General features: G+C 44.0%; 1 protein-coding gene across 8 annotated transcripts in view; it reads right to left on the bottom strand.

Annotated features, from left to right (window-relative positions):
• Positions 1–14,376, bottom strand: part of LOC139612448 (unconventional myosin-VI) — a 121,501-nt gene that overhangs the window by 9,260 nt on the left and 97,865 nt on the right. For 2 of the 8 annotated variants that reach the window (XM_071468033.1, XM_071468029.1), the window contains exons 28-34: positions 10,465–10,625; positions 9,768–9,806; positions 8,884–8,919; positions 7,816–7,854; positions 4,486–4,589; positions 2,947–3,078; positions 1,707–1,733 (exon numbers count right to left, since the gene is read on the bottom strand). In XM_071468033.1, coding sequence (XP_071324134.1) covers positions 1,707–1,733; positions 2,947–3,078; positions 4,486–4,589; positions 7,816–7,854; positions 8,884–8,919; positions 9,768–9,806; positions 10,465–10,625 — 538 coding nt within the window. The remainder of the gene's footprint in view (positions 1–1,706; positions 1,734–2,946; positions 3,079–4,485; positions 4,590–7,815; positions 7,855–8,883; positions 8,920–9,767; positions 9,807–10,464; positions 10,626–14,376) is intronic. The other 6 variants (XM_071468034.1, XM_071468030.1, XM_071468031.1 and 3 more) reach the window with 5 other exon arrangements.

Here is a 14,376-nt window from a genome sequence, read left to right on the forward strand (position 1 = left end):
TGGCAAAAGTATGTTTTTACCACATATAATAATATTTGTTACCACATATACATTTTGATATAGGTCAGTGAGTCACTTTAACATGTTCAGACCTTAGATGGATTCTTAAGCATGTCTGGACCCTGAGCGTCCCTGTCACGCCACTGGGAACTGTTTTACAGTAGAAACAATAGATAAAACTCCAGAGTAAAGGCTCGATCACAGCAGTGTTCAGAACAAATGTAGGAAACTGTTGTGACAGTAACTGAGGTTACATCCACATACTACGTTTTCTTTTTCCGTCCAGACGAGGATTTTAGCTCCGTATCAGAAACGATCACACCTGAAAACATGACCATTCACTGAGCATGTGCGGGCTGGTGTAAACAGGAAGCAGGTTGTCCACGCTCAGTTGTACTCAGTTGATTGCTTGCAGATAATACAAACGAGGAAAGCAGAGACAGCTGTAGCGTTAACATCCAGAACGTCACCGAACAACAGCTGCTCCCAAAGACAACCAGGTCAGTAACACTTATATTTCATTATTTGTGTTGCTTTCACCACAGGTAGTCAAGACCCAATCAGGAGAGACCTAGTGTGTTACATCATCGTTTCTGAAGGTCTCCTTTTATGGCCGTCTACACAACACCACAAACTGGAGTGTTCAAAGGGAGGACGGGAGGTGATAACGTAGTAGTGTGGACGTAGCCTTAGGGAGGGATGGACAGCCCGGAGAGCAAAATGACAGATACCACCAGGAGTGAGTGAGGAAATATGGCCAGAGTTTCCTTCCTGGCCTTTCAGAGCCGGGTCTTCCTTCAGAGTCCCAGGTTTGACTGAAACCAACGATTATTTTCATTTCGTCAATTACTACCTGGTTTTGTCTGAGCAACAGAACAAAATACAGAGAAACCTACAGCTCAGAGGCTGGAATCTCGAAAAAGTTGTTAAATTATTACCTGATTATTAAAACAGTTGTCACAAAACGTTCCAGCTCGAGCCCCAGGTTTGTCTAAATCTTCTTCATGAGACTAAACACAAACAGAGCCAGAGTTTGAATAATCTGCGTCATGTCTGACAGGAGCAGGTACAGAGACAGACCTGCGGTCAGCCCTGGTCTGGTAGTTGTACTTGAACGCCTCATGAGGCTCAATGGGTTGTTCTGTATCTAAAATCTTCACAGAGTCAGGAGTGAATGGACTGAAGCGGCGGCCTTCTCCTCCCGTCATGCTCCTGTAAACGTGACACAATCATCTGCTGCCAAACACAAGCCAGGCAAACTGCCCTGAAAGCCTTCTGTCCTCCTCTCTCTATATAATTCTTTTTTTTTCTTCCCGTGAGAAGCGCTCCGTGTGGGAGTATCAATAACAGCAGCCTTAAGAGCTCGCAGGAATTACCTCGCCTCTTTATCAAACTGTTATGGCTGTCTGTGAGGCGGCGAGCGCTGGCACCGGTGCACCGGTCATAAAGACGAAACGGCGGCTTCGTGCCGGAAAATTGTTCAAATAATCTCTTCCACACACATCTCCATAGAGGTTGCCATGGAAACCCATCCACCCTCCCGCGGAAAAGAGGAACTTCTCCATCAAACAGAGCAGCACGAAGCACAGAACCTGATCCCAGTTAAGAGCAGACCTCTACCGCTGTTTGGGGAGGGGGTTAGTACAGGGAGGGGGAGGGGGTGTAGCTCTGTGGTTAGTAGAGTTACACACTGGAGGACCACTTACATGCTTTTCTCACAGGAGGTGCATGATCTGAAAGTAAACATGCCAGGTTACACAGACATACACAGCAGGAAGTGATGCAACACAGCAGCAACAATGACACAAGTGAGATGTTGTTGTTGTTGTTGTTGTTGTTGTTTGACAGACATGACACACAGTGATTCACACAAGACAATGACAATATAAACACGCTCCACACACGTGATGATAACTGGGCCGATATGACGGCTGCTGGTCCTGATGACACTGAGCATCACCTTCCCTGTCCGTCAGGGACGGGGGCTCAGATCAAAGAATAAAAACTGTGTGTTTTTACATTTCAGAAGTAATTATACATCCGTGCAGCCTGCAGAGCTCATTGTGGACACTGACATTTTATATCAACAGTGTAAAAGTGAATAAATGTGGGAGGAAACAATAAGGACGCTCAGTGAAGTCTGGTGAGGTTCTTATAAACTATACAAACTGATTCAGGAATATGCAGAGCTGCTCCAGGCGCCTACATGGGGACCTGTTACTTTGGATTTATGATTTTTTTTTTTTTTTTTTTTTTCCATTAGGCAGGATGATGAAGCTGAAGCCTTAACGTATCGCTGCTCCTTCTCAGCATCTTTTCTGTCGTTTCCTCAGGGTGTCTTTGCTCCTTTGGTGAAGATGGACAGTAAAGATGAACATTTATCTGACAGGTCCTGCTTTAAAATCCAGCCTGGGACCTGACACCTCCTCCCCTTGACTGAACTCCCTGGGGTGGGCAATAAAAGCTGACATCTCCTGGTGCCACATGTGGGCCCTGCTCAGAAACACCTGAAAACACACCTTTGCACTCATGGTATTTGTCTGACAAAGGCCGCGAGCTTTGAGAAAACATAAATCCTGTCCATGAGCTTTAGAGATTCGTACAGGGGTGAATTGTGGCGGATTTTCAGTTTGGTCAGTCAAGGTGAACATTTTGTGTAACCTTCACATTTTTTTGAGACGGAGATTTTTTTTCAAGACTTTAGAGCAGGATTGTGTGAGATTATAGAAAAGCTTCAATCTCCTTATAGTTGTTACTGAGGTAAGTGAGACATTACACCTCAAACTGTTCTGGTGGAGCAGCAGCTTGTAAAACTACATGAGTGAAGCATCCAAACAAAAACACATTCACATTAACACAGTGGGAGCTGACAGCAAAGAAAAAAACACACTAACAGTGTTGTGTTGTGTTGTGTTTGTTGTGTAGTGTTGTGTCGTGGTGTCGTACCGTAGTCTAAGACAGATTTCGGCGCCCTCTGCTCCGTCTCTGTGTTTCTCTTCTTGTTCTTTGACTTCCAGGCGTGGTAAACTTTGAGCCGGCGGTGAAACTCCTCCCTGCAGGCGGCCAGGAGCTCGATGTCTGGAGGAGACGTGTTCAGAAGATAATTGAGTAAATGTTCTGGGCAGACGAATCTGAGAACCCAGACCCTCAGCTGTATTTAGTGTTGCTAATTATTTATAAGTGGCTCTGGGAGATTGTCATGCAAATATAAAGCAAATATAAAAAAAACAAAAAAACAAAATAGAACACCTTCAGTTCATGGTCCAGAGCAGAGGAATAACTGCACTTAGTGTGCAATGCACACTAATACTCTCAATATTATGAGAAGAATGAAGGGAAAGTGGTGGACTGGCGTTTTTCTTTACCTTTAGTCCTACCTTTGAGTCATTCTCAGTCCACGGAGGCAGAGATGTTTATCTCTCTGTTGTGTGAAGTATTTACTCATTTTACAGAAGTTAAAGCTGCATTAACCAACTGTACAACTGTTTCACTACAAGTAAAACTCCAACATTTAAAACGTGCTTCTTTCAGTCTTTATGCTAAGCTAAGCTAACCAGCTGCTGGTTGTAGCTTCATATTAACTGTTCAGAGATGAGAGCAAAAGAAAAACGACTCAGATTTTCCCTTGTTGAGCTGAATTTTCATATATCAAAACATTAATCAACAAATTAAAATACATTTTTCAAAATAACTGAGTGACCTTGGAAGAATTACTGTAAAAATTAGTAGTAGTATTATTAGTGAGGGTGTTTTTTGTAAGCCGAAGACCCAACCCCCCCCCCCCCAGGCCTTTCGCTGCCTGAAATCACCACAAACTGTTCCTGTTGCTTTGAAAGATCAACAACTTTTCATGTTTGTGTTATTAAACAATCTACAGATGCTGATCCACAGTATTATGCAGCTCACAAATCATCCATGGTCTCATTTTTAAATTACATAACAATGATTCAACAACACTAAAATGCTACAAGTGGCACCTTTAAACTGGCCTTGATGAGACTGTTGACTGCTCCTGGTATGTAACCATGATACCACCTGGTGTTATTACATTTAGTTTAACGAGGTGATAAACAGGCCACGACTGTGATGTATTATGATGATGAGTTTTTTAAGAGTTGTTCTCCTCCAGCAATTCACTCCCACATGAGAGCATTTACAAGAAGAAAGGTAAGTGGTGTGAAAAGTGAGCTGTGGTGGGCATTTCTGTTAAAGATGTCCATCTGACACTCAGCATGGGGACGAGGAGCATCCACGTCGATGTGGACACTCAAAATCACTGAAGTGTTCAAAGTGACAGAGAAACAAAACAACTGTGATCTTCCAGTTTGTTCTTCTGGTGACAGCAAACGAACAGAGTTGTAAACCTTTTATCTGCAGCGTCGCTCAGTGTCTCACTCTGTTGGCAAATGTGCTAATGAGGCCTGGACTGTTGTGCGTCATGTCGATGACCCGTCTGCTGTGGTGAAGTTAGAGCGTGACACTCACCACATGAGGTATTGATGGCGTCCCGCAGCTCGGCGTACTTCCACTTGCTCAGCTCGTACTTCTTGGCGCCGGCAGCAGCCTTGGAGGCCTGGACCTGTGGACCTCTGATACAGCAAACACACAAGAGGGACGCAGGAAGTCAGCAACTGCAGACCCACAGCATGGAGCTGATGGAGGCCGGCAGCAGGGAGGAGGGCAGGGCTACTCACTTGGTTTCAAACATGGGTCAAGAAGGATTTGCAAGTCATTTATTCACTTGGAGAGAAGAACTAGATGGGTGGAGTTTACTGAGTGTCACACAGACACACAGTAGATATATATATTTATTTAGGGAAATAACAATAGATTTGACACCTACAGACTCCAACTGATATTATTATTCTCATATCTCATTTATATCTGTCATAGATTTTCCTTTGTTTTTTTCTGCAGTGAAACAGCAGAAAAAAACAGCTTTTTGAAAAGCCCCAAATTTGGCAAAGGCTAATGCAACAGAGAATAACTCAAAGGATAAATCTTTCTGAGAGCGCTGTTCCCACCGAGTTCATGTCTGAGATCTGGAAACAGTGAAGAAGAAGTCAGATCAACTGAAACAAGCCGTCAGACGATCAGTCGGGTTGGAACCAGACCAACAGTTTATCTAGGTTATTAAACGATCTGACATGTTGGTAATAATCCCTGATTGGACAAGGAAACTGTGCGAGCGCAACAACAGTGAGCACAGAGGGTCAAACTGAAGCCGTCTGTGTGATGGATGGTCACAATTTCTGTTCCAGATAAGTTCGACTAACCTGGAGGTTTGTTTGCTCGTGTTCCTGGACTGACTGGACCCGTTATAACGATTCTGCCCAAAAAGATAAACTCTAGTGTCCTCATCAAAGACAAATGACTTTGGTGAAGACACTACTGACGTGACCAACAGAGCAAAGGCCAGAGCTGCAGAAACAAAACCCAAGAAGGAATACACTGAAGTTTTTTAGATGTGTCGTTTCAGTAACGTTCACAGATCTGAGATGTGAAACCATCTGGTTTTTCATTAGAAACTACGAGCTTCACCTCGCGGTTCTATCAACCTGCCAGGTCACAAATTTGGTCACAATCTGTTAACACACTGAATAATGGTCAGAAGTGTTTCTGCAGAACATTATGATGTCACAGTGAAGTTGACCTTTGACCTTTTATATATAAAATGACATCACTTAATTTTATCCTTAAATTTGACATTTGAGTTAAATTGTGTCATAATTAGCGAATGAATTTGTGAGTTATGGACAAAAACATGTTTTGTGAGGTGACAGTGACCTTTGACCTTTGACCAGTCAATCTTTGAGTCCAAATTAGTGTTTGAGCCAAACATGAATAAATTCCCTCAAGCCGTTACTGAAATATCACGTTCATGAGAACGGGACGGACGGACAACCTGAAGACAAACGTCTCCGGCTGCAACTGAAGATCAGAGAAAACCTGTGACCCACTGGTTTGTTTCCATGTTTCCAGATCTCAGCTGTTCATTAACACGGTAAAGAACTTGGCTACAGCTCTGTACATAAAAGACAACGCAGCATTTAGAAAACAGATGCTGACATCTGTAATGACAGGACTCCAGGTTTGTTTTCCTCAGCTGAACAGTGGTACAGGAACCACCTGATCGTCTGTCTCAGTAAACTCCTCCCACCTGGAAGTCGTCACAGTAACAGGAACAAGAGTCACAGATGTTATACAACAGGTAGAGCGGCTACAGGTTTGTTGCAGATGTTAAGGAGACAGTGAGGAGATCAGGGTGTGCTCAGGTCAGCAGCATCATAGTTAGAAGGAGGGAGAGGTAGTTACAGTCGATCTACAGAGGGTTGGAGAATGACATCATTAAGACGCATGCTGTTGCCGGGCCTGGAGCCGCAGAGGACCAGTGGCTCGCTCTCCTCAATTATAAATGATCATTGACAGCGTTAAGTGTGCGGCTCCTCTCCAGCTGTGGGCCAAGCTGTTGGCACGCTGCTGACAGGCCTGATTAATCCCTGACCGGGATTTGCCCTTTTTAGATCACCGGGGAGCTGGAGGTGGGACCCTGCTGCCTCTCTAATCCTATTGGGTGGCTCTGCGGCTCGTGATTAGCCGGAGCTGGCCTCGGACCCGTGTTCCCAGAAGCACACGGTGGCTTTGGCAGTGAGCTAAGCGGCTGAGCGCTGCAGTCACCTTCTGCTCCTGCTTCCTGTCGCAGCGTGCTTGTTGCATAGTGAGAGGAGGCCTGAGCCAATTAGCTGCAGACAGACGAACAGGGGAACCTGGGGGGGCTGGCATCGGTTCAGCTGACATCACTCATTCACATCCGCGCTGATGCCGAGAGGAAAACGAGTGGAAACTCAGTAATCTGACGAGAAAGTGCTCAGTCACTCCCAGAGGGGCAGCCGCCTGTCAGCTCTTTTAATACCTGATCCTTTCTGTTTGTTCACATCAGTGATGATCAGTGACAAACAACAGAAAATTCTTTATATTTGTGAATTTACCTCAAATTTCTCTGGTCAGTCAAACGAAGGACTGAGCCTCAGGCACCAACGAGCTTCTGAACTGGTCGACAGTAACTGGTCGTACTTTACAAATGTGAATCAGGACTAAACAGAGCAGATGTTTGATGCCTAAAAAAGTGAAATCCTTCTGGAACGACTGAAGTTCAGTTTTTACCAGTTGTGTTTTTTATCAAACAGCCAGCAGCCTGAAGCAGATGTGTCACCTCATATATCTGAAAGTTGTGCGTTTTGTTTTTTTGTTGCAATAAGACTGTCGTCAGTTTTGCTCAAGATATGCTTCAGAAAATACAATCTGATGAACTGTAGGTCCCGGAAAACAATAAGAACAAAACATATAAGCAACTAAACAACAAAGATTCTTTTCTTGTTTTCTTTTACGTCACTGCTGAGGCCTAAAGGTGAAGAAGCCTCAGGTGCTTGGAGACTCTGTCTGTGAACCGACGAAGATTTTTGATTAAATTATCTGATAAGCTCCAACAACAAGAAAATGACGAGCACTAAATCTTTCACATTTTCTGAATGTCGGGAAAATCACAGAGTGGATCTTTAAAAGATTAAAATTTAAAACGAGTTGGAGACGAACGAGAAAAAATGTGCAGGATTTTAAATGTGATTGTTTTTTCTGAGGGAATTAACTCTTCTAATCAACATTCATAATTTACATATTGATCATCATCAATCAACCAGATCAACTGGACCTTTAAAGAGGAGTTTTGTATCACATGGTTCTATTTGTATCAATAATTCTGTCAATCACGTGATCAGATTGATTTCGTGGAGAGATTTATGATCGGCTTCTACCCACCGAGCCAGAAGTTCAGTCATTTCCTTCGCCATCTCTTCCCTAAAAAAGCACGAGGGTGCCAGTGTAAAAAACAGTTATTAACATGTTGTGTTACCAAATTTACAAAATGGCACAGAAATATTCAGAGTAGATGAATAACAAGAGAGAAGCAAAGATGGAGGAAGAAAACGAGAAGAGACAGAAACAAAGAAGAAAAAATGAAAGAAAAGAAAAATGGTGAGAGAATTGTGAAGAAGGAGGAAGATCACAAAAAAAATGACAGAGATGGATGGAGGAAGATGAAGAGATGAAGAGGAGGAGGAAGAGGAGAAGGCAAAGAGATGAAGAGAAGAAAGAAGAGGAGAAGGTAAGGAGATGAAGAGGAGGAGGTAAAGTGATGAAGAGGAGAAGGTAAAGCGATGAAGAGAAGAAAGAGGAGAAGGTAAGGAGATGAAGAGGAGAAGGTAAGGAGATGAAGAGGAGGAGGTAAGGAGATGAAGAGGAGGATGCATACAGATGAAGATCTGTGTGGCCTTCAGTTTCAGTTTCAGTTCGCCCTGTTTCTCTCCTGTGTGTGTGTCTCCTGCAGAGACTCTGATGTTTGTTGTTTGAGTCAAACTGGTTTTATTCTGAAGGACGTGTTGTGTTGTTTTTCTGTGGAGACGAGTGAAACGAGGAACTCTGCAGCAGGAGGAACAGAAACCTGAGAGAGGAGCAGAGGCCTGAGGCCTGGAGCCACCTGCTGCTGTGTGGCGTCCTCTGAGAGCCTGACAGCTCATTCATGACGTGAAGCATCATTTCCACTGTCAGAGGGACGCTGTGTGTGTGTGTGTGTGTGTGTGTGTGTCGCTGCAGAGAAGAGCCACAGCTCTGCCACCAGCTGCCAGCGACCACACAAGGTGCCTCAGCCTGTCAGGAAGTGTCTCTGAACTGCTTCACGGTCCTGAGTAACAACATGGTGGGACCGACTCCAGACCGCAGAGCCCAGCGTCTGACTCATGCAGCCGCTCTAGTTATTAAATTGAAATCTGCAGCTGACGCCGCTCAGTGCCCTGAAGGTGTCTGAAGGTGCGTTGAGAGGAAACCTACATGGTCAAGCCCTTGAGCTTTGTGGATCCAGCAGCACTGTAAACAGAGGATTATAGGATTATAAAACGGAGCAGCACTGCACAATATAACAAACCAATCAAGAGGAGGAGAGGTGATTCCTTTCCCCCGCGACTCACTGAGGAGTGATTCACCTTCCAGGCTCTGATCAGAGGACGAGGCCCGGATTTATCAAACTGCTGAGAAACTAAGAGAAAGTCATTTATTGCAAAATATCTGTTAAAATCTATCCTGCAGTTTTATTGTGTCTCCACTGGTCATTATGAACAGTATCTGATGTAGATACTGTTTATATAATTCAGATTCATGTAGATTTCCAGACACTTGAATGTTTTTTCTTCTCTACTGATGAAGTCACTGAGATGTTTCTCTGACAAACTGAAACAGAGTAAGAAGCTGTTTTTAAGCTGCAGCAGCAAAACCCTGAGTGTGTTCAACTGAGTGAAGCTGTTGAACAGAAAGAGAGTGTTTTAACAGTTATCAGTTATCAATCATCAATCACTCTCTCATTTTAAACTGATTCTCAGAGGTTTGATAAACACAGGCTCAGATCACGTGTCTCCTCTTGTGACAATCACGTTGGAGCAACAGTTAAAACTGGTGCTTGTTACTTTGGTCGTATCTGGACAATAAAAGTCCTTTAAAATAAAAAATAAATAAATAAAATAAATAAGTGCCTTCAATTGAACAGGTGAGTCTGTTAGTTGGAATCAGGATCTCATCGATACAGAACAGGGGTCTGTGCTCGGCTGGCAGATTGTTACAGCATGCAGGGAGGGGAGGGGGGAGGGGGCTGGTTAGGGTTTAACGGTCAAAGGCAGGTGGGACTGGGGGTGAAATTAAAGGGATAAATCGCCGGGTCTTACGCTGCTCTCTCTGGGGACGATGGAACTGAGGAGCCGTTGCTGGGAGGAAGAAAAAAACAAAAAACAAGAAGAAGAAGAAGAAGAAGGTTAAACACAGGATGGACTGGATCAGCTGTACGGGCTCAGAGGAAGAGCTGAACAACAGCCCCCACCCTGGAAGACGCTGGTTCGGAGAAGTCACAGCCCCACAGACACTCAGTTCACACCTGTGTGAGCCGGACGCGTCACACAAAGGCTCAGAGAACATCCCTGCCGTGTTTTCATTACTGCCGGCCCATCTAATGAAGGCTCACAGATAAAAGCTGTTTCATTTGAATAGTTTTTACAGACTTGAGGAAGAAAAACTAACAAAGGTCAGAGGAAAGTTGGAGAAAAACATGTTCTGATCTCGTCTGTGTTAATAACAATGTGTCTGCTCACAATCCTCCTGCAACCCTGCACTTCTCTTTTCTGGTTGGGCAGAAACAATTTCTCACCACAGTAATTTTATTGGCTGATGGTTTTAACCAAAGCTAATAGTGTTTCTTCCCTTTTTAAAGACACTCTGTGCCTCAGCGCCCTGCAGACCTCCATTAGCTTTAAGTGATGAAGGTCAAATCTCGCCGCAGGAGAACAGTCCAGTGTCACAAGGTCCAAAAGAAAACTGACAACAGGCAGAGACTTTCTGTGACACAGGCACGGCAGGTGTGTCGGTTACCTGCGCAGGCCCGATTCGTTCTGCACCTCCTCCGGGATGAGCTCCGCCTCGCTCTGGGCGATCCTCAGTGCCAGCTCCCTGTCCCTCCTCTCCTGCTCCAGGACGGCCTGCCGAGCCGCCTCCTCCTCCCGCTCCGCCTGCAGCTGTACCTCCATCTCCATCTGAGCGCGCGCACGCGCGCGCACACACACACACACACACACACACACAGCAGTTTACATTTCTGCTGGTTCTCCTCCAGAACCTGTTTGTTCGTTGCCCCCTGCAGTGAATGTGTGGAAGTTGATGCCAGTTCAGATTTCGACTCCTCAGCACCTGTAGGTGTAAAACTGCAGTAAACCATGGATCTTATGCTACATTCACTTGAGAGGCCTCAGTGTGGGAACTTAAAGTCAACCCTGCTTTGTGACTTGTACGTATTATAATATAATACAAGTGCGTCCAAACACTGAATTTGTTTGTGTTTACTTCTGTGTTTTCTTAAGCTGCAGTGCGTTGAGCTCTCAGGGCCACCGTACAACTGAGCCACTTTATTCAGAATAAAATTTCTTACTTTGATGCCTCCCAGTGATAAAAAGACATGGTGGCAAAAAAATAACATAACAACAACAAACAGACTTCAGCAGATTTGACTTGGATGATGTACTTTTGGCAAGTTTTCAAACACAGGGTCAGAGAGAGTCCAGCTTCGGTTTCTCAGATGTGAGGATTTTCAACAGATTAATCAGTTGCAGCCGTAGAGGTCTGGTGGATGCACACTTTTGTTCTTACACACACACACACACACACACACACACACACAAAAGAAAATCTAACTGGAAAGACTGAGGACCCTGTGAAGTGTTTGTATTCAGCAGATGCAGAAAACTCCTGATGGATGCACTGGCATTAACACACAGACGACCTGCAACCCTCCTACAAACAGAGCAGGTGAGGAGCTGCAGCCCAGGGGTGGGGGGTAGGGGTGGGGGGGGGGCTTCCTTCATCTCTGTCCTGCTCATTAAAGAAGGGACGAGGGGCAGCGAGTGTAGGGAGGGGCTAAACTGGATGATTAATGCCCCCGTTTGCACCTTTCCTCATGAACCAGCTCTCATAAGTCAAGCGGCTCCTTGACCGACTCAGGGAGGACAGAAGTGAAGGTCTTCAATTCATTACCTGAAGTTCATCCAAATATCAGACACTGAGGAATTCTTCAACCTTATTCTCTTTACAACACACTTAATGTTGATGCTCCTGCTCTCATCGTTAACAGATCCTCTTAGGGTTGCATAGAGGAGATCTAAGACAGTCTAGGTTTGTTGCCATGAACCAAACTATAAATAGAACTTAAAAAGTTAAAAACATAAAAAGTTGCAAACTTGTGTAACAGTTAAAAAAAAAAAGTAAATTAACAGCTGAACTTGGTTTTTCTGCTTTTGTTATATTGTTTTTATATATAATGATCAATTCAAAAATTATTATAATATAATGCAATGATTAATGATAACAATTAATTAATTTACACATTAAATATAGTTATTTTACAAATTATATTTAATAACATGTCATTTTACAAATGACATATAATACAATTTAAATGCAGAAATAATTTAGTTACAGATAAAGATTTTTCTTCTCTACAGATTTTATATATTGAAAAATCCTACATGAGACGAACAGAACAAAACTAAATATAAATTTGTTGTATAGTTATACATACTTACAACAGCTGCATCAAAAATCTTTATTTTAAATTATTTAAAGGCCTTTTCACCAGTGTCTGAAGTGCACGCTGGGTAATAACTGGGGCTCAGTCAAACAGCTGAGGTGTGTGGGTGCAGCGTTGTGGATTCTTATTCGACAGTAAAAAAGTTGCTGCTGGGACTTTGTTACAGACTTTGTTTTGTAGTGGGTTTATTTGGCAGCTGAGAGCTGCTGTTATCTTTATCATCACTGTTCCCAGCAGCTGTTTGCAGTTTGTTTCTGTTTCAGGCTGCGTTTTATCAGTGGGGGGAGGTTTAAAGATTTTATTCAGCCTCAGATCAGGGCTGCGTTTTAATGGAAATTCAGGGGATGAGTAAAGATTTCTTTAAGCAGTTACTCTGATTGTTTTCAGGTGTTTTCCATCAGCAGGCAGATTCAGAGGTTTTGGGGATGTTTGGTGTTGGCCAGCAACGATTTCCATGATTTCATGATTGCACCTGAGTCAATGTATGAGTCACTGTTTTACTGGTGATCAGAGAGCGATCTGCAGACCGAGATCTGCATCTAAGCAGCGTTTGCAAATCACTTTCCTGGAGTTCCTGGACCCAGTTTTACAGTCATGGATCAGTTTGGTCACGATCGACAGGTGTAAATTATGAATATCAGCTTTAATTTCATACTGAGAAAAATTTGACATGACGTTGGATCATAACTTTAACTGTTTGATACAGAGAGAAATAAAACCTGGGACTGTCTTCACCTCCTCTCCTTAAATCCTGAGCCCTGCAGGACTCTTCAGGGAGACATGAATATTTAGAAGAACGAACGAGAAGACCAGCGGCTCTGAGCTGATGGAAGTGCAGGAGATGGATTTGTGGGTAACCCAGCCTGGGGCTCTGGGCCCCGGGCCAGCAGCTTTGATCTGTTCACCCACCACTCGGTGCTAAAATCTGCACTTGATCCGGGGCGGGTCGACGCCCCGGGGAACCGGAGGAACCAGCCGCAACGGCAACAGCTGGGCCAGATGGAGACACGCTGGATAATAAAGATAAAAACTCCATGACCCATAAAACCCACTATCTCTCCATCACACACACACACACACACACACACACACACACACAAAGAAATGTGTTGGCATCTGTAAAGTGGCCGGACTGATGCATCTGCTGAACGTCTCGACTGTGTGAGCTCAGTGAGGAAGACCTGTGAAGATTTACTTGATTCCACTGAAATGAGTTGATTTTGCCATTTTAACTGATGGTGAGTTCAGGTGTTGTGTCCTTCAAACAAGTGACACGATCTTCCTGTGAAGTGTGATGATTTCAACCTGTTTTACATGTAAATGAACTTGATTTGTTTCAGAGAATGAACGAACACTGACTCTGTTGATTCGAGTCTTACTCATCAACAACACTTGAATTGGCAAAATTTCTGAAACAAAAAAAAGGTGATTTTTGCTGCCAACAGGTGAAATAATCATCATCTCACCTGCTTCTCTCACTTCCTTTAAGAAAATAAAAGTCCAGAGTCTTGACTATAGATGTTTACTTTAACCTGAACCTGATCCTCAATCTTAAACCTAAATCCAGACCCGAAAATACCAGAGAAACGATAAATTACAGGACATGTCTTTACTTTGAAGTCCTCACAAGAACAGAAATAAGCTGACCCTCACAGAGACAGAGGCGTGATGAGAGAGGTGAAGTGCAGCCATGTCGCTGCCAGAACAGATAGAGACGGATTAGAGGACAGTCGAGCTGCGCAGGAGGATTTCAGGGCTTCGACTCGCTCGTCCTGCAAACACCGAGCTGTGAGGACGCGGACGCAAACGCAGCGATACCACCACGACCCCCCCCCCCCTCATCACTCTGCGGTGCAGACGCACGATCACATGTTGTGAAAACATGAATCAAACTCTTTTCTTCAGTTGGTTTTGTTAAGTTACTGAGCTCCCTCCTGTCACGGGGCAGTAAGGGATCTGTGCTGGGGGGTTTTCAGTTCAGGGCTGTGAGTCAGAAAACGATGATATCACCTGGGATTTCAGGAAGCTCTGATTAGAAAAGCTCCTCTTAAAGCAAACAGCCCAGGTCTCATCACACCTGCTCCTCAGTGTCTCCTCCCCAAACTGAAACTCTTTGACTCATCACACTTCACATTTGCTTACTATTATACTTTATGTACTTCATTTAAAAGTACTTTTCTTACTGTAATTCCACTGCTGCTACT

Source organism: Trachinotus anak, unplaced genomic scaffold, assembly GCF_046630095.1.
Source record: "Trachinotus anak isolate AG129_WGS33_773 ecotype Australia unplaced genomic scaffold, CSIRO_AGI_Tana_v1 ptg000031l, whole genome shotgun sequence".
NCBI lineage: Eukaryota > Metazoa > Chordata > Actinopteri > Carangiformes > Carangidae > Trachinotus > Trachinotus anak.